The 26,250-nt window shown below is 47.6% G+C and overlaps 1 protein-coding gene across 1 annotated transcript in view; it reads left to right on the forward strand.

The window, feature by feature from the left end:
* Positions 1 to 4,705: 4,705 nt before the first annotated feature.
* ARHGEF9 (Cdc42 guanine nucleotide exchange factor 9) overlaps positions 4,706 to 26,250 on the forward strand; it is a 196,386-nt gene continuing 174,841 nt past the window's right edge. The window contains exons 1-3 of the mRNA XM_082488354.1: positions 4,706 to 5,239; positions 12,348 to 12,495; positions 15,542 to 15,651. Coding sequence (XP_082344480.1) covers positions 4,874 to 5,239; positions 12,348 to 12,495; positions 15,542 to 15,651 — 624 coding nt within the window. The 5' untranslated portion in view covers positions 4,706 to 4,873. The remainder of the gene's footprint in view (positions 5,240 to 12,347; positions 12,496 to 15,541; positions 15,652 to 26,250) is intronic.

Genomic DNA, 26,250 nt, shown 5'->3' on the forward strand with positions numbered 1-26,250 from the left:
GCTAAACCCTTGGGGTTTTTTTGGGGAACAAAAGCTTTCTATGACCTCCGTACAGACCCGGGGCAACACAGCTCCCATGTGAGTTTGTGCCACAGGGTTTAAGTGGTGGCAGGCGGCGCCGAGGCCCCAAAATGGCCTTTGCCTGAGGAAGGAGCCTCTCTTTTAAAATCTCCAGTGTGGCAAGTACAAAAGGCAGATGGCCAAAGGAGAGCGAGGCCGCATGTGTGGAAGATAGTTGCTATATGGTTAGGCTGTGTAACCCTATGGAGTGTGTTTGGTGAGGTGTATTTGGCTGTGAGGGGAGGCAGGGCTGCCCCGTGCCGGGCATGGCGGGTTCCACAGCCCGTCAGCGGTGCTGGCAGCAGCGCCTCTCTGGAAACATGTTTAAGGAAGGGCAAAACCACCAGAGAGGAGTGAGGGGGGATAAAAAATAGTGAGAAACAGAGCTTTGAACCCTGAGGTCAGTGAAGATGGTGGGGAGGAGGTGCTGGAGCAGAGGGATGTTCCCTGACAGGAATGGCGGCCTGTGGAGTCCCCACGCAGGAGAGGAATCATGGCCTCTGGAGACCCCATGTAGGAACAGGTTCTCCTGACAGGAATCATGGCCTCTGGAGGCCCCGTGCACGGGAAAAGCGTGAGGAGGAGGGAGCGGGCGAGAGGAACTGTTATGTCCTGACCATACCTCTCTGAATTCCCCATTCCTCTGCGTCCCTCGGGGGGGAGGTAGAGCCGTCAGGAGTGGAGGAGGGAAGTTGAGCCATGGGAAAAAGGGGGTAGGTGGGGGTAAGGTGTTGTGTTAGTTTTATCTTTGTTTCTCATTATCCAAATCAATTTTAATTGGCAATAAAATCAAAATTAGTCTTCCCCATGTTGAGTCTGTTTTGCCTGTGACGGTAATTGGTGGGGGATCTCCATATCTTTATATCAACCCATGAGCTTTTTCATCTTACTTTTTCCCCCCTGTCCTGTTTGGGGAGGGGGAGTGGTGGTGCGGTGAGGGGGATGTCTGTCAGCTGGCCACGGTCAATCCACCACAGTAGCAAACATTCATTTTTGCTACTCTAAGTACCATTGGTGCCAAAAACGCTTGGCCCAACCCCTGTGTCATGGCTGTAGTGAAAGCCAGATGACTGTTGTTCATAAAAAAGCAGGATAGTAGTTGTTTCTGTTAAGATTTTCGACCTCACTTGGCTGTGCTCTGGTTCCTTGGTGTCTTTGCCGTCTGTGGAGGTCTCACAGATGATCGCTTATTAAAGATAGATGTGGTGGCGAGGTAGAAACAGAGACTTATTTGACTGAATGCGAGGATGAGCCTTTCCTTGTCCGTGAGGTGTCCAGGGAAATAGCTGCTGCATTAATAACTTCAGTTTTAATAGAAATAGTGACTGTAATTTTTTGTTTAACGGATAAGATATGAGGACTGTTCATAGAGCAGTAAAAGTGAAATGGATGAGAGCAGGAGCGAGTTTCATGCCTTTGTGTCAGAGCGCTGTGGTGCGACCGCCTGTCCCTCTGCTTGAGGAAAATGGAGAATTTTTCCATTGTCAAACCTGTGTCTCTGGGCCTGTACTCTTGCTTCCTTCTTCCTCCTTGACAGTAGGATTGGGAATTGAGGGAATATAACCTTGTTTAGTGCCTGGCATGTCGTTCTGCATGACGCAAAGGTAGACAGCAAACCCAGGACCACCTTATGAAGCTGTAGCAGCGAGACAGGGCCGAGATACACCAGTGGAAGGGAAGCTTTAGGATCTGTATGAGCAGGAGTTCAGATGTGTTCCCACAAAGGATTTGGAGTGGTTTCCGTTGCTGTTGCATATTGGGTACTTGTGGTTTTAATCTTGTTCGTTCAGGGTGGAACTCACTCGAGGGAAACACGTGTTTTGTGTAGTGTTGAGTGTTGGCCAAGCAGCTTTCATTTAGCAGTCCAGTTCCAGCAAGGCATTCCCATGCTGGTGCCGTAGCTACAGTAGGAAGAACCTGGCTTGGGATATTCCGTGAGTTTTCTGATACTGTTGTATATAGAATTGCATTGGTTCCAGGAAAAGACTCATCCTGACTTTTCTTTGAATGCCTGCCTGAAAAGACTGAACTTGTCGGGAGTGCGTTGCCGGTTGCTGGCAGATGGGGCTGGTGAAGATGACAGTGACATGCACAGGGACGCTTTACTGTAATTTCCTCTTTTCCTCTCTGTCATAAATACTTTGACGTATTTAGAGTCCTAACAATTTGCAAAACAAAGATGTGATTTATGGTATTCTGCGTATACTTTGTGGTAACTTTATTAATGCAGGAAGTTTATTTGTGGTCACTAAATCTTCAGTTATTTAAATCAGATTTAAGTTGCTTTAAAATTTATATAGTTTGGGAGCAAAATTTCAGCCTCGCTGACATCAATGGTAAAACCACCACTGCCACTGGGATAAGGTTTGACCTGTAATGCTTTAACAAATGTCTTCTAAAAAAACTTGCTGCTGCTAATTGTATTCCTGTGTTTTTTTTTCCTTTAGTCTTGTGAAGAAAACAATCTGAAGACAATGCATCTGTGACCCCTGATACCGGCTTGCCAGTCGGGGCGATGGAAGTTATAGAGGGCCGCCGGCATACTGGTCCCGTGATAGCTCCAAATGGATATGCAAACAGGATTTTCCAAGCAAACATGGAGGAAGGGAGTACTGACGCGTTGGAGGTCTGTGGTGCTGAGCACTGCACCTCCAGCGATGCAATCCCAAGTGAACGGGAGGAAGCACCCAGGTATAAGAAGACGACCAAGGGCAACCGGATCTGGAATTTTGTTAGACGAAGGAAAGGACTCTCTACGAATAAAGGAAGACCCCAGTCCATGATCCTACTGGGAGTTACCTCTGAGGTCTCAGAATTAAAAAAACCATCCTTCATGGACAGGGTAAGGCCCTTAAAAAAGGGAAGAACCTCCAGGATGCCTAAGAATGTGGATTTGAGAGCATCCAGAGTCCAGGTTGCTTGTGACCCTGAGGAGGACCATCATGCCAGCGGGCAAAGAGCTGTCTACAGGGTTAAGAAACTGGGTGACGGTCGGAGACCCTCCCGCCACTCCTATGCAGGGTACATTGATGATTTAGATTCTTCTTTTGAAGACATAGAGCTGAATATCAGCATTCCTGAAATTGATGCCAATGAAAGTAAATGTCTCAGGGATATTAGTGTCAGATTACACAGTGAAGATAATGATAGTCACTGCCATAGAATACCAGCTAGAAAGAGTGAGTCTTTGAATTTTGAAAACCTTAAGAGTCCTGCAATTACAGAAGGGGACAATCAAAAGAGGTGTACTGTGCTCCCACAGGACAGCAGAAGAGGAAGAAGCTCTGATGTCTGGAGCTATCTGAAAGGAATTTCATTAACTAGCAAAGATAATTCAAAGCTTCCAGATCAAAGGGCTGAAACCAATTTCCAGAACTTAGAAAATATAACTGATCATTCTATTTCTTATTTTGACTTTGATATGAGATGTGAGGAGAATCTCAGTCAGCGGAAAAAATCAAACAGTACAACCAAAGCCACTCACTTTGGGGGTGTTGTGAGGTTCTTCACCAGCATGGCTGAGGCAGCTCGGAGGCTGCGAGGCTCTTCAAGGGCATTTTCACCTGATGAGAAAAGGCCTCAGCGGAGTTTCCGAAGCTGGAAGCAGGACGTTACCTCCCACAAAGAGGGCTTGGTTATTGAGAACGAGAGTGCAAGGGCCTTCTGCACGGTGGGAGCGTGTCTGCAGTCCCCAGATTCAGGCACATGGGACAACCTGAGCTTTGAGAGTTTGGTGGGGAAGGAGCCTGTGCAGCCTTGCAAAACTACAGAAGTGTCGCAAGACATTGGTTCCTCTGTCCAGGGCAGCGAGAATGATAGATTTAATGAAACATCACTTTCCCCCTTTGGGCCAGAACCACCCATCTCCCACCTGCCAGAGCTCGCAGATGGCTCTTTCACTGAGCTAAATACTAAAGAACCTTCTGAGGATCTTATTGACTTTCCGCAGACAACTCTGACTAAACAGATTCAGGATTTGGGCAGTACTCCTGAGAAGACAGAGGTCGTGGGCAGAGACCTGCCATGTTCTGAAGGTCTTCCTGTGAATAATCTGGATACTGCGGACCTGGGCGATTCTTCAGCTGCAGATGGTGACTTTTCTGCAGTGACTGAGGCTCTGATCCACCTTCCACAGGCGACCCTGCCTAAACTTGATACTGAGGACGTGGCGTGTGTTCCAGTGGTTGCTAAAGACACAGATCCATCTCCAGCAGTGGCTGAGGAGCTTTCAAAGACAGAACTGGATGTGCAGGACTTGAGAAATCCTGAGCTGTCTTTGCAAGACTTGTCCGGAGGTGAGCTGGGGATTCAGGACTCGGGCAGTACTCCCGAGAAGACAGAGGTTGTGGGCAGAGACCTGCGATGTTCTGAAGGTCTTCCTGTGAATAATATGGATACTGTGGACCTGGGCTGTTCTCCAGCTGCTGGTGGTGACTTTTGTGTAGGGACTGAGGCTCTGATCCGCCTTCCACAGGCGACCCTGCCTAAACTTGATACTGAGGACGTGGCGTGTGCTCCAGTGGTTGCTGAAGACACGGATCCGTCTCCAGCAGTGGCTGAGGAGCTTTCAAAGACAGAACTGGATGTGCAGGACTTGAGAAATCCTGAGCTGTCTTTGCAAGACTTGTCCGGAGGTGAGCTGGGGATTCAGGACTCGGGCAGTACTCCCGAGAAGACAGAGGTTGTGGGCAGAGACCTGCCATGTTCTGAAGGTCTTCCTGTGAATAATCTGGACACTGTGGACCTGGGCCATTCTCCAGCTGCAGATGGTGACTTTTCTGGAGTGACTGAGCCTCTGATCCACCTTCCACAGATGACCGTGCCTAAAGAGATTCAAGACACTGGCAGTACTCTGGAGAAGACACAGGTTGTGGGTAGGGACCTGCTACATTCTCAAGATCTTCCTGTGAATAATCTGGATGGTGCAGACCTGGGCTGTTCTCCAGTTGCTGATGTTGACTTTTCGGTAGTGACTTTTTTAAAATGTGCAACAGTTAAAGGACAGGTTTTAGAGCAGACTAGTTGCCGCATTAAAAAGCGGGGAACCACTTCATTTGTAGAACAAAACTCTGTGGAAGTAACGGACACAGGGGAACAGTTTAACTGTAACGATGAGTGCCGTCCGTTCCAAGTGCACGTCTCTAGAATTGTCTCCTCCGGACGGCTCAAAAACGGAAAGGTATGAGTAACTTTTACTATCATGTTTTCAATAAGACCATACCATTATATATCTTATGAAGATGGTTTGCACTTGAAAGCGTTTTTATATATCCCTCATTGGGATTTTCAGTAGACTGTTGATGGCAGTAGACACAGCTTTTATATCAGTCCAAGAGGAGTTGGTTAACTTGGTGCATCCCTGAGCTATTCGTGTAAACCTCCAGACCTGCTCCTCCTACGACCCTTTGGCCATTTGTTTGTATCAGTGCCTCTAAAAGAGAGCTGTAGCGGAAGTTTATGTATTTCTGGACACTACCTTTATTTTTTTTCCTCTCTGCATTTAGTTCATTTGAAGTAGAAACTTGTAAGAAGAGGGCTTTCGACAAATGTAGAGTTTTGAAGTATGCCGTGGCCAAGTGGCACTCGGCAATTGCACTACGGCCCTTGTAGTTTCTCACCTAAAAAAGTAGTAGGGGGGGTGGTAGTTGATTTTTAATAGGTGATGCTGGTTACAACAGAGCATCTAGAATCCCAGTCAGTGTCCCGGTGCACAGTGCAAGATCAGGAAGATCTAAATGAGCTCTCTCCCTGCTCCAAACCTGTCAGAAGTTGGGTGGCCTTAATAGTTTGGTGCTGAGCCTGTAGCAGAAAGCCTTGCTGAAGTGCTGGGTGCATAATGTGGGGAAAATACCTTCCTAATGTGACTGCCCACTGAGCGGGGGTCTGGTCAGAGGGTCAGAGCTGCCTTGCATCTGTCTCTACACAAAATGACATGGCTGTTTGGGATGATAAATACTCAGCCCTAAGGAAGAGGTGGGCAGTTGTGGTGGCTCTAATGATGGCAGTGCATTCCTGTTTGTTACGGGCAAGTCTTTCAAAGCCCTTAAAATTGTCAAAACATTTAAGTGGATGTTGCATTTTAGACTAGGTTCTGGGTATTACAAATCTGTCTTGTCCAGCTTAACGCTAGGAAACCTCCGAAGTCCCAAGGAGAAGGGAGGCATACATGCAGAATGAGAAAAGGCCTCCCGAAGCCAACAGACTCCCCCGTTAACTCTCAGCCCATCGCTGCAGCACCTGAGCACATATCTCTGTGTGTGAAGCAGAAATCTGTGAGCGGTAGCGGTCGTATCAGCTGTGCCAGCATGCCCCAGCCTTGTGTCTCACAGGAGAGGCAGCTTTGTGTCCTGCTCAGCCACTGAAGGGTCTACTGAGGCTCCTGTTGCTCCACGCCAGTTGTGGAATTGGTATAGGTTTGTGGACAAACCATGGTAGGACCCAGTGTGAAGCCCAGCTGTTTTCCTTTGGGTCCCTGCTGATTAGCTGAGGCTGAAATGATGACTTTTTTAAGGTGACTGGTAGGGAAATCGGGTCAATCTGTGAAGAAACTTTCTCCTTTCCTTTTGGGCTTGGAGAGACCAGAGATGTTACAGAGGTGATGACATTGTTCCCTGTTGGAAAAGGGGTCACTGTAACTTCTGAGCCAAGAGGGGAAGTGTTTGAAAATTGGCAGCAGATTAGAAATACCAGGGGAAAAAAATCTGAACTTCTGACTCCCAGCTAAAATGGGCAGTACCATTGTTAGTTATTCCTGGATTTGTTTTTCTGCTCCATTTTGTGTAATAGAAAAAAAAAAAATAAGGACAGCTGGGTGTGTGATGCCAGGCGCTTACGAAGTGGGGTGAATCGCCGCTAGTCACTTCTTGCGGTCTCTGGAAGAAATGTTTTTAGGAGGAGGTTGAATGAGAAGGCTGTGGTTTGATATCCCTTCGCAGGGACCCAGCTGAAAGTATTCTGGGCAGGAGCAAGATAACAGAGGCAGGAAAGGATTGAGTGGAGCAGAGGAGACTATTGGCACTCTTTTTCCCAGAGCAGCCACATCTCTGCTAGCTGAGGGCAATAGCTGCATGCCTCATCGCAGAGGGCAAAATCTGCGCGATTTCCCAGGTCAGCTGTGCGAACAGGAGATGCAGTAAGCTCCAGCTCAGCTGTCGCACCTTACAAACATTACCAAGAAACTTAAATATGGTACTTGAGATAACTGGACAGGAAACCTCCCCCGAGTTCCCGTCAAGTGTGGCGATAGCAGTACGACCTCCGGACTGCTGTGGCTTCCGGCTTCGCGGAAGGCCTGCTGCCTCACCAGGCAGCCGCGGGATGGAAGGGAAAGCGTCCAGCCCGCCCTGGTTTGTAAACACCTTCTGCGTCCCAGAAACTCCGACTAGAGATTTAGAAACGCACAGTGGTGTGGTGGCAGCATCAAACCCAGAGCAGTCAGGAGGGAGGCTAAAGGAGGGATACTCTTGGATAGGAACGGACGCAGAGAGTCCGCCAGCAACTCCAGTAACAAATGTCCTGCGATACCCGAGGGATTTGCTTGCCTATCTGTCATCAGGGAGCGGCACTCGGAAACGTTTTACCAAAAATAAACATGCAAGAGGAGTAACTTCAGCCCGAGCGTGACAGTAGCGGCGAACTCCAGCCTCTTATTGTTTTGGGGCTAAATCGAGCTCCTTGCTGGCACCTGTTCCTGGGACAGTTGTTGGCCCTCCTGCCTCCACGTCAGGCTGCTCTGCATTAATTGAAGGATTTGTATTTCAAGTGTGATGCTCAACCTCCAGTAGGGAGAAGGTGCTGCCAGGATGGGGGGGCTTGGCTTGGCCAGCTGCTGTAAGCAAGCGCTCCAACGGTTTTCAAGTGTGCTAGCGGTGTAGAGCAGAAATAGCTCAAGCAAATATTTTTAAAAGAACCTACACATTATCCCACAAAAAGCAGAAAAGCGCCCGTCCTCACTGAAGCTCCCTGCCCGAACCTGTTAGGAGATGGTATAAGAGGCTGAGGCTGGTGTAGCACAGAGGATGCTGGAGTGGGATTTAGGGGACCTGCGCATTGGTCCTAGCAGTGCAGCAAAGCTGTTTAGCCGTACGCTCCTGCAATTAATGCGCCTGTTTCTTGCTTTCCCGGTCTTCCCTTTTAAAATTTTAATGTCTTTGGGCAGGAGCTGAGTGATGTTATAGGCAACTAACAGCTCGATAGGATTTAATCTTGATGCTGTAAAGAAAATAGCATTGCAGCAGCATTTAATAAGAGCAGCTGTAGAAAGGTAGAAAACCACTTCTCAAACTGTCCTCCTGCCTAGTTGCTTTTAGACCCCATCCCAAATTCTCATTTGCTCCAGGGACTTGTGAAACAGTGGAGATAAAAACATTTTGGAGAATTGAAAGAACAGTAAAAGTCAAAATAGATTGTCAATAGGAAATGAATTACTGCTTTCACCATTCACACTGCTGCAACTGTGGAATGAAAATGCCTTCCTTATTTTGGGACATGGGTATGAGAAATGAACTGAAAGATGATATGGAGGTTTTACTAGTTTTTGAACAGTTGCGAACTGTAAAAGTTTCCATTTCCCGTGTGCCCACTGAAGTGAATTATCCTCATCCCACCTCCAAAAACACCACAGCATCCCAACAGGGAGAGTGCTGCTGCAGGGAGTCAGGCATAGCCCCAGAAGTTGTATTTAACCCGTTCTAGTACCTTGAGATGATGCTTGGCTGGAAGGAAGCTTTGATACCACAGAGATTACTTTGTGGTTGCAGCTCCTCCGTTGGGATTGCAAACCACCCGATGTGTACTTGGACAGGGTTTGTGGGGGATTTGATGCCTCCTTTGGGAATGACATAAGGAAAGGTTACAAAATACGCATCTGACTTCATATTTCGGGCACCAGTTTAGAGTTTTTAGAAGCCAGAACCTTGATTCAGGCTTATTGCTGGCAGAGAGGTCCTCCCTGCTCATCTCAGGGGCACGCACAGGGACCGGGCACTGCAGAACATTTTGGCTTGTGTCACTCCTGCAGTGAAGGAGCAGAGGGTTTTCACTGCAGTCTTTCTATGCCCTCTGCTGGCTTATTTGTGAAATAAGAGTTTATTTTTACAGAAGGCAAAACCTTGTCTTTTTCGTTAGGATTTTGAATTTTATCTCCAAAAGGTTTACAGACTGCAGCTTGCGGCTGGCTGTCGTGGCTGCGCATAGACACCAGTTGGTTTTGTGATGCCATTTTCTGGGGGAATTATGGTTGCCAGAAGTGTGAAAATGAGATTTCTACAGGCTTGTCAACCTGGGAAAAAGCCTGGCCCATAGGATGAGGTGCCAGGCTGACCCAGGATGCCCTGAGTTTCCCAGCCAGTCTGGTTTCGGAGCCCTGGAAGGGGCTGTCTGATCAAACTCCCTTCTTGGCATCACCGCACATGGTTGCAGATGTTTCAGAGCAGCCGTTGAGTTTGTTCCTCTGAGTCCCGTACTTAAAAGCCAACCTGTCCCGGTGCCGTCAAGGCGCTCCCTGTTGTGGAGTGGCCCACGCTGATGGTACAGGATCGGTGCTTTCACGGCATTAATAGGTTTTGTGATTTCCGTGCTATAGCCGCACGCTGCCTTGCTCTGTGTGGGAAAATGCGACTCTCCCTGTGCGGTGGGTCTAACTGGAAGCGCAGGATTACTGATTTGCCTGAGCGTGCGCATGCCAGAGGATGCGTTTGCAGATTTGTGATCCGATAGCTGGGGCACATCTCAGATCCTCCCACAGGCTTGGAGTTTTGCTTCAGTACAGCAGCTGCAAGTGCCTTTTCACTAGAGGCAGATAGAGCAACTTTTTTTTCCTGTGTTTGATGAGAAATTGCAAGTGACGTGCAACAAGTTCTCACCGTGACCTTTAGCGTGAGATTGTTTTATTGTCTCTCTGCTACAGAACATTTTGGGAGCAGCTGCAGAAATGGGACTACTGAGTCGATTTGTCTTTTCCCTCCCCGCTCTGTTGAATGACACTAACCAGGAAAAGGGTATTTCTGAGAGTTGATCTTCAGAGCTCTCTTCATCTCCTGGTTGTTGGCAGTAAACTGGGTTGTGTCTCAGCCTACTGTTGGTAGTTGTGCTTACAAAAGACTTCATAGTCCTTCCAAATTAAGAAGTAGTACTTTGCTTTTTAAATCCAGCCGGTGCCAAAAGAGCGCTACGCTCCTGTCTGTAGCGAGGTGCAGAATTTAGTTGCAGAATGACGATTCTGTGTATTTATGGCTTTTAATATGGTTATGTCTGACAATCGTGTTATTTTTAGAGGAGATTTTGTTCAGATTTTCGTATTTTTAATAACCGTGAGGCGCTAGCAAAAACTTAAATTAAAGCTTATATTTAGTGCTATCTATAGTGGGGTAGGGTTTTTTGGGGAAACATATTTTTAGCATTGTCAGGGAAAGGCAGGTTGAATTTGCAAAGCTGATAGGCTTTACATGGCTATATAACCAGCCACTGAACACATGGATAATTCAGATTTCCACATGTTTTCTTAAAATACTTGTTGGGTCTTGCCTTCATCTAGTTCCCAGCCTGAAAATTGCAACAGGCCACCTCCTGCCATCCTTGGTGCCATCCGAGTAGTGGTATGAGTGGGGACCTCTGGGCATTGGTGGCCTATATGCTAAAGGGACGATGTGTCCAAAACTTCTCTGGGTGGAAGGTTTTCTTTGGCTTTTACCTCCTCCCAGCTGTTATCCGGTCAGGAGAAGCATACTGGGTCACTGGACACGGTGCTGGTGTTGGGAGCAGGGGATGGGAGATCAAGCCTTGATTCGTCCACAGACTCGGCACTGTGTGGGGTAATTATAGCCTGTCCGCTTCGTTCTTCATCTGCAAATAAAGATAACAGCACATCAGTGAGAACTAGGACTTCTAGAGTCTTCAGGACAGATACACTAAACCATATGAGGCACCCAGTTATTAGCAGGGCCGTGGAAGTATGACAAATCTATCTTTAATTGAGGCTAGAAGCCTCCCAGTGAAAAGCCCGCCTGGTTTCTTCTCCTGACCTTTATAAACTGATTTTTCTGCTGATTTCTTGACTCCGAGATTATACACAAGACTTCCACGGTGTCACATGTCACAAAGAGTAAAATGAAAAGTAGGAGTTTGAATTGTGATTTTTTTTTTTTTTTTTTTTAAAAAGAAAATTCCATTCTGCAAAACAGTGGCTGTGCAAGTTGTCTCTTTCAGGGTCTTTTCCTCCTGAAACAGAATAATAAAAGTTGGAGTCACCCAAAAGTGAGGGAAACTGCAATGTTTTTCTCCAGTTAGCTATAAATACTAATTCATTCTTTGGATTAATGTTACCAAATGTTAAGCTATAACTGGGGTATTTGACCACTTTATGGGTGCTTCAGTCAACTGCAAGTATCTTACTGTTTCAAGTAATATTTCATAGGCTGTTGACATGTCTTGTTAGCTGTTGTTATCAGTCAGCTTCCAGAGAAACTGCTGTGATAATTTCTGCTTTTCTCTGTAAATCTTTCGGGAAAAAGAATTGTTCCCGTTTTGTTAAAAACGTACCTGGGCACTTTCAGAGAAAAAGGTCCCAGTTTTCTTTTAAGTGCTGTGGTTTGCCTCATCCTTGCATTTAGACCATCCGAAACCTGGCAAAAGGCTGTAACTTGTGTTCTCCCTGGAGATGTGGCACACTGTAATAACTGAAAAAAAAGCCCATTTGTGGTGGTAGGTGCTGCATACATCAGAGAGAAAATGGTGTAGAGAGGTGTGTTGTTGGTGGGTCCCTGTAACGGATGTTCAGAGGAAAGTGCAGACCAACCCTGTTCGGTGCATCGTGCCCAGCTGGGGCTGTGTGCGTACTGGGTGCTTCAGGACTCTGTTCTGGTCCAAATGGTGATGTTGTAAAGAGCAAGCGTTATAAATGCCGGGCAATGCGATTAGGAGCTAGCCTTTTAGCAACGGTAGCAGGATTTTGGATCTGTTTTGATCAGGGGGGAATATTACCTGTGTTTCATGGCCTACAATAACCTAAAACCCAATATTTTGGGAAAAGACCTAGAAAAATTCATAAGGGTGACACAAAGGGCTGAAGCACAGTCCAGAGTTGATGGTCCTTGGTGGATATGGCATGGAGCAAGGCCAGGCCATCTGCAAGCAGCTAGGTACATGAAGCGGGTGCAGATTGCAGTGCGAAAGTCTAAGGTGTGTTGTGCTGTCTTGAAAATTATATGTCTCATTATATGTTCTGTGATTGCTTTGTCTAAGGTTTGACACACAGTGGTAAAATTCTTCTCTGACCCTTTTCTTGCCAGCCAATGTCTCATCCTTCTCAACCATCCCCGCAAGCACCACCCTTCAAAGTCCTTGTGGAGAGATGTCGCTCCGAACCCCTCTCCCAGAGCACCCCGATGGGGCTGGACCAGGTGGGAGGGCGCATGCAGCACTTGCTCAGAAGACGCGGTGAGTAGCTTTGCGGTGTTTTTCTCCCAGGTTTGTTTTTTTTGCTCTCACATATCCCGCAGAGCAAGCTAAGGGCAGGATGGGTTGAAAAGGCAGAAGTGTGGCTCGCATCCGTGCTTGTTACAGCCCTGGAGCCAGGTGAGGGAGCTCCGATAGCCACATGTTGAGGAGTTTCTTGCGAGCTAATAAGATCTTTTTCTATACAGTGCATTTATGAAATAAGGCTATTTTCTGTCTTTAATGTCTCTGAACACAGTCCCTATAATTTGGTTACAAGATGATGAACAGAGAGGCACATAAGGTGTAAAAGCTGTTCAGCGACTTCTGTGTGAGTTTTCATTTGGTAGTTTTGTCTTGGCTTTCTGTCCTCTTACCAGCCTTTGTTGTGAGTACTTGCCATTTGGAGATGGCGAGCGGTGATGAGATCACAACTCAAGTCTGAAGTTGTTTGGAAACACAGCAAGAAATGAGGTGATTTTTCTCCTGTGCTTGGGTACTCTTCCTGATCAAGAAGAGAATCTCATAAGCCAAAGACTGCGACGAGCTGTCCTCTGCAGCACTTGATTCCAGTCCCTAAAGGGGGCCTACAGGAGAGCCGGGGAAGGACTTTTTACAAGGGCATATAGTGACAGGACAAGGGGGAATGGCTTCAAACTGGAAGAAGGGAGATTTAGATGAGATATTAGGAAGAAAGTTTTCCCTCTGAGGGTGGTGAGCCCCTGGCGCAGGTGGCCCCGAGAAGCTGTGGCTGCCCCATCCCTGGAGGTGTTCAAGGCCAGGTTGGACGGGGCTGGGAGCACCCTGGGCTGGGGGGAGGTGTCCCTGCCCGGGGCAGGGGGTTGGAACTCGACGATCTTCACGGTCCCTTCCAACCTAAACCATTCTGTGATTCTATGATTAATGGAACTCTGATTTGTCCTGCTCAAAATGACACCAGAGAAAGCACTACAGAATGTATTTGCTGGAAGGGTCTTGTATTGGCAGGTAAATAGGCTGGTGGTTGAATAGCTGACATCATCTTTTGAACCTCTAATTAAAAAGATTGATAATTAGAGTAAGGAAATTATTTCCTGAAGGGATACTGCTAAGCCCAAGAATCCTGTGATTTAGCAATGGGCGAGTACGGGAGCGCTGCCAGACTGTGCTGGCATTGCTCAGCCGCACACGGGGGATCCGAGCAGTTAATGGATGGTGGCAGCACATCAGGGTTAAAGAAGAACTAGGAAGGAAAAGGCAAAGCGGCTGCCTCTTTAATTGATGGCTCTTCTGTGGGGGTGCACCCCTTTCTAGCACATGGGGAATAACACGCGCATCTCTCCAAATGTGAGCATTACTGGGTTTGCACGTTGCTCCTGAGTGCTACTATGCCGGCACGTTGCCTCTGGAGCCTGGTAGCAGCCTCTTGCTATAATCGGCACTCGCACTGCAGCTTGATTTTCTGTGAGTCTAGAAAGTGAAACGCGTGTTGCTAAAAATAACAGCAGGCTGCCTGCGTCAGCATCGCCTTTAGGAAATAGGTCTCAGTGCAATCTCTCTCCCAGCAACGCTGGAAGAAAATCAGGCTTGCTGCCCACCCAGCCGTGCCAGGGCTGCAGCGGGGTCCCAGCTCTGCTGCGCTCTGTGCCGCTCTCCCGGGCAGAGCGAAGTCCCCACCTATTTGGTTCGGGGACAGGGAGCATGTAGTGTGCGTGTGTGTTTTGTCCTTGTAAGGTAAAGGTGACCTGAACCCCAGGAGCAGGGAGGTGGATCTCTGCTCTCCCAAAGCTTGGGACCGTTTACCCTTTGTTACCTGGTTTCAAACCCCTCAGGACTGACACAGTCTGAAACCTCCGCCCGGGTTAGAGGTGCATCAGGTAGAAGTAAATTAGCGTTTTGAATCTTCCAGGGAAGAATTCCAGAATTTGGCTGTTTTCTGTAGACGCCTTTCTCCATGAAGGGCTTGACGAGCCTCCAGGGGATGGGAACACCTGTGGGTGTGTGTATGCGTACACAGGCACATGTAAGCACACTGCCCGGACCTCGTGCACCTCCTGACAGGAGCCTGTGCTGGCAGCTGCCGTGGGGACACGAGCAGTGGTCACCTCTGTTCCCTTCCTCCCAGCGGCTGTCACTCCTGCCTAGGGGACATAGACACTCTGATGGAGGAAGGGATTAAAATCTAACCTTGCCAAACGTGGGAAGGAGAAACCCTGGTCTCGCGCAGAATGGCAGCTTCGCCCCAAAAAGAGAGGGATAGGATGGGGAGCGGGAAATTTGGGTTGATTAGAAAAGCAGAGCTTAATTTTGAAAGGTGAATTGCCAGCCCTCCTTCACCGTTTGCCTCTTCTTTACAAGCTGTTTTGTGCTTGGGTACGTACCATCTGTAAGGCCGGGCTGAGATTTGGTGTAACTGGTATAGCTCGCTTACAGCTGGCTCAGGACTGCATCTGTGAGGGGTTGGCCTGAAGTGCTTGGGGTGAGAAGTAGCCCAGTTTCTTTGAAAAACAGCTTTTGTGGACTTTTCCGTTTCTGCTTTCTGCATAAATTCGAGGAGCTGTTTCTTTTTCAGGGCACTGATTGCATCATATGGACCACAGCGACTATAAAGCTGAGATTTCTGCAGGTCCAAACTGCAGAGGTGCTGTTGGCAGTTATGACCCAAGGAGCTATTGCACTTTTAATGTTGGTGCACGCGGATGAGGCTCTTGTGCTGCCTGGTCCTCCTGGGAGAGCAGCCGGGCTTCCCACCCAGCTTGTCTTACCCCACCTGCTTACACCCCCTCTGGATTTGGCTCTCGGCTCTTCATTTGTGCCTGCGTTTTTGTAGTACCCAAGCTGCACTATTTTTCTTGTATCCCAAGAGCACTGAATAAAGCACCTAAATATACTCTCTGCTCTCTTTTTCTAAAGAAGAGGTTGAATGAGTCTCTTGCAAACAATTTTGTTTCTTTCATTTAAAAGAACAGCCTCCGCCCCCAGCCTGAGCTAAAGCACGGCATTTATCTTTTGTCATTCCTTTTTTTTTTTTTTTTTTTTTTTTTCCTTCCTGTGGATTTTATCCTCGCAGCTGAGAACGAACAGGCTTCAAAGACTCTGAAGGTGCGCGGGAACTGCAGGAACGGTGGACGTCGATGGAACCTCTTCAAGCCTGGAGCTGAGAAGCTGCAAATCAGTAGGGTAAGGTGGTGTTTGAAATATGCCTCTGCCTCCTTCAGGGGTAGTATTTGCCTGCCGCATGTTTAGCCTCGGAAACTAACAGCGTGCTTTACTAACAGCTTCCAGAATCTGTGGTTTCTTCAGCCAGTTGGGGATTTTTTTTGTTATTAGAGTCATTTTGTAGCAATAAAAGAGTAAGTGCATTATCCGTCCCTCCTGCATTAGTTTCCCTTCAATGTCTGTCAGAGGCTTTATGGTCTAACGGAGGCATCGGGCCTCCCATTTCTTTGGCTGAGCGTTCCTTGCAGGTGGAGGGAACTGTGGCGTTTCACATCACCTATAGATTTGCTCTGCCGTTTTCGTGATTTATTTTTTTTCCCCCTTTTTGACCATGTGTCCTTTGGGTTTCGTACTGCTACCAGCACCATCTTGGTGACAAAGTCATGTCACTGCTTCTTTCCCAAAGTGTTTTGCAAACATAGGCACAGTCCACTTCGATCTTTTTTTGTGAATGACGCTTCTAGCAAGAGAAGTAAAAGCTGTTGTGGGCCGGGGGGTGTCCATGTCTTTCTCTGGGAAAAAATTCACAAAAGATGGCAAAAATTATACTCTTTGTCTGATATGTTTCCTTGCTTGGGTGGAGGGTTGTTTTTCATCTGTGCCGTGCTGTGCGTTTGAAGTCTAGAGACCTTGGTTATGCCATGGTCTTGTTTCGGATTTGTATTATTTGTGAGTCTGGTTTCACTGGTGCCCAATATATAGGACTCTGGGTTGTCCAAAACCCAATAGATTTTCTAGCTGGCAACTAACAATGAGATACAACGAGAGTTTTCTAGTGAATAGGGCAGAAGAAATTTAGCCCTTACTGTTCCTCTAGAGCAGACAAACAAAGGATGATCTGAGAGCCAGGAATTTCCCTGCTGGAATCAAGAGGGGGAACTGACCTTCTGCGGTTGTGTGTCTGTGGCTCTTTCCCTCCCCGTTACTGTCCTTTCTTACCAGTCCTTTATTGTATTCATTTTCCCTTTGATATCTGATGAACTGCCTTCCTGAAATGTCGTTTCCAGGGAGGACCTGGTCTGTGTGTCTGTTTTTCCATCGTAGAAGCAGTACGTTGGCAGGAGGGGAGGCTGACTTCTCCAGCCTGCTGGCATTGGGTGTTGGCTTCCAGGGAACGCGTGCGGGGACGGACCACTGGTAGTTCAGTCACTTGTGACTTTCTGGAATGCCGTCTTGCATCACTTCTGTTTTCTTTCCTGATTTTTTGTGGGCTGAGATACAAGTCAGAAGATAGATAGACAAGGAGTTCAGCCCTTCCTTTTCTCTCCCTCCTCTTTGGGTTCCACCTTGCTTCCCAGACATAAACTGCTTCTTTCAACTCAGGGAGGCTGTTCTGGTTATAGGCATGCTGAACATCTACGCTCCTGGAAGATAAAATGATCCAAATCCAATAGAGCTGTTTGTCCCCGAGGCTGGAATAAAGGCAGACACCTGCAGAGTTGCTGTTACAGCAGTGAGGTATCCCGTTGTAGAGTATGCAAGCCCTACCTTGGAATATCATCAGGGTTGTTGTTCATATCAACCATTTCCATGGTCAGGATCTGGTGCTGACCAGTGCCATGGATATGTTTGGTCTACCTTAATTAATCAAATACTTTCTTAATGTCTTAAGAGGAGCCATGCGTTTTCCAGCCTTCGTAGCTGTCCTTCGGGCCCTGCTTGGAATCTGAGGTGCTACTCTGTTTTGAGACAGTACTGCTACTGAATGCATGAGAAATGAGATGATCTGTGTCCTGAGTCATCTCAGTAAAACCAGCCCTGTTTCTGACTGCAAATAGAGCCTGACCTTAGAGCACCCTTACAAAGGTGGTGGAAAATTAAAGCTTCAGCAAACCAAAAATACCAAACCCAAACATTCAGCCAAACCAAACAAGTATGGGAAGGGTTAGTTAGGAAACTTTGCTTCCCCAGGGCTGATATCTGGGAAGGATGTGGAACTGGAAAGGCAAATGAGCTTCTCATGAGCAGAGAGACCCGAGTGTGATGTTCGGCTCAGACACAGGTGTGCCAAAGACGTGTGCATCACCGGGACAGGGAATTGGTTTTGGGTGCTGACCAGGATGCCCTCAGAGACTTGTTCAGCCCTGCCATTAGGCAGCTTTGTTGCTCAGCCTGAATTATGGCAAACAGGCAGGTGTGAAACCTGTGCTGGGGTTTATAAATCAGAGGTAGTGTGTTAAGTGCTGCAAGAACAGGATATATAAATGTGGCTCACAATAGCAGTGCTGGAAAATTCATCTGTCGCCTCTGCCCCAAGCTGACTGAAGATCTACGGGTCTGTAAATCACCTCTTTGCCAGTAAAACATTTCTTCTTTGGCAAGATTTATGATTTTGAGGTAAGATTTGTGGGCTTGGGTATCTCTTGTCAGGTGCATCCATTGATGGCTGATGACCAGCCAGGTGGCAGAGCTAGCACAGAAAGGAGTGATTTATACTGTCAAACCAGAGGCCAGGCTTCTGCAGAAACTATGCCCCATTTCCATCTTGAATGGGAATGTGTGAGGTGGAGAGAGAGCAAGCAGAGACTAACAAAGCTTTGGGCTTGTCTTAGTGGCATTGGTGCCATCTTGGCCCTTTGAGAGATGTGGGTGGTTGTGCAAAAATCGGTATCGCTACATGTCACGCCAAAATACTCAGAGGCTGCTTATTCTTGCTCTGTGCAGTGTGCAGATTTTGGCGAAAAACACTCCCTGCCCCTTCCCTTCCTCTTTTTCTTATTTTTTTTTCTTTTTTTTTTTTTTGGTGATGGGGAGAGGGATAGCGTTGTATGTGTGATTTAGAAATGGCATCTCTTAACTACCTGCTAACCCAGAAGTCTGGGCTGAGAGGCTGATCCTAAGCCCAAGAGGAATCCCCCTTGTCAAGGCCACTGTCACTGTTGTTTGTCACATTTGGTAAGTGTCCATCGTTTTGCAGCCGGCTGCATCTTAATGCATCTGTCCAGAGAGCAGGGATGGCAAAATGCAGTTGCAGAAGCACGCGGTGGTAGCAGGAGAGAAGGGCAAGTGTCTAATCCTGTGCTCCATCTCATCTTCATCCGAGGAGTGCACATGTGCCTGCGCAAACCCGTGGGTTTTGTTACTGCTCGTGGCTCTCCTCTCCGATCAGTCATGCCCAAGCTGTCCTAACAAGTGAGCGCCTGCAAGTCTGGGCACAAGCTTTAGAAATTTTCGATGGAGTAGGTAAGGGTTATCCATCCCACTTCGTAGGTGGGAATAAGAAAACTGAAGCACTACAGGGTGGTACGTGTTGAGCCATGCAATGATTTGTTTTATTTCTCTTCTAATTTCAAGAAGTAGGAAAAAAGTAAATGGAGTCAAACTGAGTCGACTTTTAAAAGCTTTCAGTATTTTTTTTTTATTTTTTTTTATTTTCAGAAGTACACTTCTCGGCCTGGAGAAAACTCTGAATTGAAAGTTTATGTGCAAAGCATTTTGGTTTAGCGCTTAGGTCACTTAGAGCCTTTGCTTTTATGGGAGCAGTTGATCTTGATTGTGCCAAACTTGCACAGGACCTCAAGGTGCCCAAGACTGCAGGCTTTGCTGCAGCAGGCAGCTGAGATGCCAAAGAGTAACCCGACAGCCCGCCCTAGCTCTGACGGGGCCCTTAACATCTATCATGCCTCTGGGATTTACCCTCAGGCAGGTCCTGCCAGCTGGGACTTGGCTGATCTCTGGGGACAACGGGCAAAGGGAGAAACGAGTTACTTTCTCGAGCCCCAGAGCAATTCTGGGCAATGTTTTATGGTCTGGATGGCAGAAACAGATGATGACAGTCCCATCCTGGACTGCCTTGATTCTGACCCAAATCACTGGGGACGTACTCCAGAAGGAGGTTCAGCCCATCCTAAAATCAGAACCATCCTCTTAGTGCGTGGAGGGATGTGTTAGTTCTCTCTGTCTTCCCTGTGACTGGATATTTAATTTTTAGCCTTTAACTTAGCAAAGATGACTGCAAATGTTCCTGTTCTCTGGTCCTTTTCCCCCTTCCTGTCCTGTGCGTTCTCGTACGAGGGACTAAAGCCCAGATTTATATGCTGGAGGAAGCCACCGTCTAATTAGTTAGAGTGGAAACTTTGCATGAGAGCCGGCGCCTTTGACACCCCCCATACTACCAATAGGCATGCCTGCGGTGCGAAGGTGTTGAATATTCACAACAAAATCACCACTCCAGCCTGTCCTTTCTCCTCGCTAAGCCATGAGCTCTTTTCAGAGGCTGGGGGGGGTTGTCATTGCAATGATGTGCGAGTCCACAGCTCCCCAAAGCTAATTCCCCACTGGCGTGTTTATGAGGAATAGGAAATTTAAACGCCGTGCAGCCTCCAGGAGAACAGAGCGAAGGGGAAGTTGATTTGGGTTCTCTCTTGCTCACACTGTGCTGCAATGAATAGGGAATGCTGCTTGATATTCAGTACCAGCTCTCCTGCTTTCTATTATTATCTTCTAGCGTAATGCTGAGTAAGCGTTTTGTTTAGTGGGGTTATTTTTTTATTTATTTTTTTTTCCCCCATTTGAAATGTGTCCTGCACCATGTTTCTCTTGCCTTGCTGCTTAGGGGAGGAAGGGGGTGTGGCGGGGACCATGGACTGCTGCATTCGGATACGTGAGCTGTATGTAATCCTCGTCATTTTTGAGTCCTTCTGTCCATGTGAATAGGCTGATAGAAAAGCATAGTCCCGTGGTTTTCCCGGTGCTAATTAGTTTAAATATCAGTGCGCTGGTTTCGAGAGGTTTATGTGCGCATACGGAGGGCTGCCAGGAAAATACATCCTCTTTGAGTCTCTTTTCTCTCATTTTACACATTCAGTACTTCTGCTGGCAGGGTATGTCTGAGCACAGTATTTTTGGGGGGTTTGTTTTCTATCTTGATAAGCCTGTTACGCTGCTCTACTTAGCAGTGCTCTGAAATCTTTATATAGTTTTTTCCATTGCTTTCCTCCGTGCAGCCCCTCTTAGGCATTTAGAAGTGTTTTTTGCGAATTCTGAAAAACTCTGTCTGTGCAGTATTGTTAAAAAAATAAATAAAAATTGGCTTGCTCGTTCAAGGAGGAAACCAGCAATTCAGTGCAGGCTGACAGATCCTGGTGCCCCTGTCTCAGAGTCTCTTAACTCTCCGATGCTGTTATATGGTCCCCATCTGTCTGTGTGAAGAGTGCTCTGAATTAGCGGGGTTTGCAGCAGTGGGCAGCCTTTTAAGCACACAGGGTCTGATGTGTCTAATCCGATTTAGTTTATGAACTAGTCAGAGCACAGAGAACACTGAATGAATGTGTATAGTCTCCGGTGAACTGTAGGTCATCCCTAAAACCGTTTGCATCCGTTTCGCGTGAATGGACAGTGCTTTGAACTTGCTCCCCAGTGACTGTGCTGAATATTAGTGCAAAATACAGTTTAGGTTTCCGAGTGCCAGAAGTGAGCAGTACTTGCAAACTTACCTTGCTCTGGTTATTTTGTCTTGCTTACAAATAACACGTAAGAGTGCTGTGGTTTTGCACAGAGCAGTGCTGGGGGCACATAAGCCTTGATTCCTTTGGTGTTAGACCAACAGTGCCACGGCACGGGTGCTTCTCCCACCACACCGGGGGACAGACAGGGCTTCAGTGAACATGAACGTTTACAGGAAGGAGAAGCTCAAAAGGACTAAATGGTGAACTTTTGAGTTGTGGGTTTCTGTTCTGGGTAGCACAAGAGAGAGATTTGAAGTTCCAGACTTAGAAGAGGTTCTCAGCTGTTTAGAGGTTACATGTAAGCCTTATATTAAGAAGAATCGCAGCTTCTCGTTCATGATGGTCTTTACGGTGCAATTGGACCCTGGGGTGTTTTCTGTGCAACTGAGGTGGTAGAAGCTGCATCCTACGTAGTATTAAGTGCGTGTATAACGGTGACTGTACATAATCACCTCTTCTGTGGTTCAAATTAAGTTCTCTATCCTCATCATAAATATCAGCGTGGAATGGATCCTTTTCCCTGTCGCTCAGTAGTTCCACCTTGATTGCTCTGCTTCAACTCATTACTCGGCTCTGTCACTCTGTTTCACTCTGGGATATGGTTTATACAAAAGAAGCTTTAATGTAAACTCAATTTGTGTTGCATTGCTAAAACCTTAATGACATTTTGCTTGGCAGCAGTATATACTCTGTGTGGTTTGCCCTTCCCCAGTGCACTATGTTCTCAATAAACTAAAGTCCGTGGTAGGTGTAGCATGAAAAATCTCTGAATAAATATTGGAACAAATGCTTTTGTAGTGCTTCCTAAGCTCTGGCCGCATTTGTGATTCAAGACCACTGCAGTGTCACCAGTATTTAGCAGAAAAGGAGCTAAATTTGGGAGGGAAAGGCAAAAGCACAGGTCATAGCTTCACAATCTCTTCTGTAGCTGCTGAGATGGGATTCTGAGATGCATCTTCCATACAAAAGTGCTGCTGAAGCCACTGGTCACTGGCTAGGTGAATACACCCAGAAACTCATCAAGGGATGAAGGGGAAGCGGTTACCATGTGTGTGGCTCCCTGCACTCGGAGATGAGGTCCGAAGCGCTTCGCTGCATCATCAGGCTGACATGGCCAAGAGCAATTCCCCTTCGGCTCCTGTGATGGAGAGCCGCAGTGTGGAGGTGGGAGGGCTGTCCTACTCCTGTGGTGGTGTGAGCTGTGTGCAATACCACACTGTGTCCACAGCTCTTGATTTGTTCCCGTGGATGCACTGGAAGGGAGATCTGGGCCCGTGCCCTCTGCGCTCTGTTCTAATCTGATGATACTCGAGTAATGTGAAGGGGACACGTTCATAAAAAACCAAATGCGGTGCACCTAGCCACACTGCCGTGATGCTTTGACTGGCATGGGAAAATCTGGTGCTTGCAGGGAAGGTGCAGTTGCTTTGGCTGTGTGTTTTGAAATCAAGGAGCTGAAGTAGGGTTTGGGTAACAAGCTCTGTGTTTTGAAATCAAGGAGCTGAAGTAGGGTTTGGGTAACAAGCTGCCACTACCTAGTACCACAGGTAGGAATAAAGGGTCTAATTTTGTCTCTGATTTTGTCCTGCGGAATTATAGTGGTTTTCATATATGAATTAAACTTAGGACATTAACCCAGCACCGTGCTTGTACTTGAACAATGAGGAGTATGAAATGAACAGGATGAGAAGCTGCAAAGGGAACTTGGGTATTATATTAGTGAAATCACATGGCCTGCAACGAGCTTCTTGATGAATCAGGGAGAACTTCATCTCTGAACGGACTGCACAGAATATAGAGAATAATTCCCCTAATAAATCTCTTTCAGTCTCTAATATCTAGGGAAATATATTATCCTGTTGTCCAAAATCCTGGAGAGATCAGTCTTATCTGAACAGGAGTAGACATTTCATGTTAGCTCTGTCTGGTGTGATAGGGTCAGTAGTTGCACTGCTGTTCAACTGGAAAAAAAGATGGAATAATCGCGTCGTTGCAGTATTGCTGTTATGAGTATGAAATACCATTTGCCATCACAATACCAAGACAGACTGCATTGCAGCGTCCTTTGAAGAGTGGGGAAGGCTGCAGAGCCTGTGGAGAAACCACCCCCTTGTCAGGGACGCAGCACAGAGCCTGTGGCTGTTGGGGACCACCTTCAGAGAGGTCTTTGGCCACTGGCCTTGAGCCACTCTCACCCTCAGTAGTGGATTTAACTTATGCTGAATGTGGAGAGCTGCTTGGGCACTGGTTGCTTCCCAAGTCAAGATGTATTTTCCTGCAAATCTCCATGCTACCAAAGTGTTTGTTCTCTTTTGCAGTTCTGCTTGTCTGCTCTTGCTTTGCGTGGTGGTGTCAACTGTAGGGTTTCTCTCCAGTGATGCGATATATGATTTGGTAAGTGAGAGAAAGGAAAGCAGAATAATTGCTGCAAGACAGAAAAGGCTGGTTGTAAACCGCAGCTGGAGTGGGATGCCCAAGAACCAGATTCCTCCAAGAGAGATGAGTCAGTACTAAATGATTCCCCTTTACAGTCCTCCTCATACGAGAAATTAGATATCTAAAAGCAGAAATAACTCCACCACTGCCCTTTGTATGACAGGTGCTCCTTAGCTCTCTGTTTCTTAACACGCTTCCAAATTTTTAGGTGAGTTTAGCCTTGCCTGGAGGAACATGCAGGTTCCGCTACAGCCAGGCAATGATTTGTGACTTTTAAAGGGGACTTGCTATGCTGCAGGGGTACTTGGTGTCTCTGAGGTATTTAGATGTGGAAGTGGGTATGTCAAATCAGTGTCAGCGTAATGCTGGGGGAAGGGACTGAGCTGAATAGCGAACGGCATGTTTAAGGTTAAGAATCAGGGGTTTATGGCTAAGAATCAAGGGGAAGGCCAACATGGCAGATATCATGCTGGGAGTCCGTTACAGGCCACCCGACCAGGATGGAGAGTCAGTTGAAATATTCTAAAAGCAGCTGGGAGAAATCTCACAATCACTAGCCCTTCTTCTTGTGTGGGACTTCAGCTTACCAGATATCCGCTGGTAATACAATACAGCGGAGAGGAAACAGTCCAGGAGGTTCCTGGAGTGTGTTGAGGATAACTTCCTGATGCAGCTGGTGAGGGAGCCAACTAGGGAAGGTGTCCTGCTGGACCTGTTGTTTGTGAACAGAGAAGGACTTGTGGGTGACGTGACGGTTGGATGCTGTCTTGGGCATAGCAACCACAAAATAACAGAGTTTCCGATTCTTGGAGAAGTAAGGAGCAGAAGTCAGCAGAACCTTGGACTCCCTGAGGGCAGACTTTGGCCTGTTTAAGAGACTGGCTGACAGAGTCCCTTGGCAGGCAGTCCTCACTAAGTTTGGAGAGGACACCAAGTTGGGCAGGAGTGTTGACCTGCTGGAGGGTAGGAGGGCTCTGCAGAGGGATCTGGACAGGCTGGATCCATGGGCTGAGGCCAATGGTGTGAAGTTCACCAAGGCCAAGGGCCAGGTCCTGCATGTGGGTCACACCAACCCCATGCAGTGCTACAGGCTTGGGGCAGAGCGGCTGGAAAGCTGCCCGGTGGAGAAGGACCTGGGGGTGTTGGTGGACAGCCAGCTGAATATGAGCCAGCAGGGTGTCCAGGTGGCCAAGGCGGCCAACAGCATCCTGGCTTGTATCAGCAATAGTGTGGCCATCAGGACTGGGGCAGCGATCGTCCCCCTGTACCCGGTGCTGGTGAGGCCCCACCCCAAATACTGTGTTCAGTTTTGGGCCCCTCATGACAAGAAAGACATTGAGGTGCTGGAGCGTGTCCAGAGAAGGGCAACGGAGCTGGTGGGGGGTCTGGAGCACACGTCTGATGAGGAGTGCTGAGGGCCCTGGGGGTGTTCAGCCTGGAGAAGAGGAGGCTGAGGGGAGACCTTCTCGCTCTCTACAGCGCCCTGAAAGGAGGGGGTAGCGAGGGGGGATCAGTCTCTTCTCCCAAGGAACAAACGATAAGACAAGAGGAAATGGCCTCAAGTTGCGCCAGGGGAGTTTTAGATTGGATATTAGGACAAATTTCTTCATAGAAAAGGTTGTCAAGCATTGGGACAGGCTGCTTAAGGAAGTGGTGGAGTCCCCGTCTCTGGAGGTATCAAAGGACGTGTAGACATGGTGCTGAGGGACATGGTGTTGTGGTGGACTTGGCAGTGCTGGGCTAACGGTTGGACTCGGTGATCTTAAAGGTGTTTTCCAACCTAAAGGGTTCTATGATTCTATGTTGCTAAGCAGTGACAGGGCTACGGGGCTGCCTTTGTTGCAGTTGTCTTTCAGGCGCTGAAATGGGCTGCAATCAGGTGAAACCCTCTAGAAACCAGGAAAACAAAGAGAAAAAGGTAATGTAAAGCTTTTCAAGGCTTCATCACTGCAGTGATGCACTCAGGTGTCTTGGCAATGAGCTCTGTTCCTGGAATCGCACGGGGCAATGCTGACGGAAGCTCTCTTGTGGGATTGCCTTTGCCGTGTGAGTGTTGACTCCCAGATGTTGAGCTGTGTGGGCCACCGCTGGCTTGAGCACCTCTGGGAGATTTCCACTGTCTTTGCAGTATGGGCTCTGCACCGGGAGGCTTTCAGCTCCACAGCAACTCCATGAAATGGTTAAGCAGCTAATGCAGTCTTTTGCAAACGGGTATGTTATTTTGTCTCCATCGAGCCTGCCGAACGGTGTACTGTCAGGTGTTTTCCCTGTAATTGCACTGCGTGGTGCTTGCCGTGTAATTCCCCTGCTGAAACAGCACACAGCACAATCGGCCAGCCAACGCCGTGAGCGAAGCTCCCAGGCTGTGATGTTTCAATGCAGGGTAAGAAAGATGTTTCTAGACTCTCCTCCCATCTCTGACAGCTCAGTGATTTGTGCAGGTGAGAAATTTCTTCCTAGAGATGAGGAGGGAGAGCTTTTCCCCACCACAGCCTCTGTCCCTTCTCTTTACTGCGGCCAGGGTGTGTAAGGGATTGAGGTGCTCGTGGCCTTGTGTTATTCCTTTATTTGTGTGACTTCACTGGAGCCAATGAGTACGTAAAGTGAAACGCCTCAAGTGCCTTTAACGTTGGGTGCGAGGGTGGATAAAGGTGATGGATGAGGGAGGCAGATAGCG

The sequence above is a fragment of the Vanellus vanellus genome, assembly GCF_965231255.1.
Source record: "Vanellus vanellus genome assembly, chromosome: 10".
Classification (NCBI taxonomy): domain Eukaryota; kingdom Metazoa; phylum Chordata; class Aves; order Charadriiformes; family Charadriidae; genus Vanellus; species Vanellus vanellus.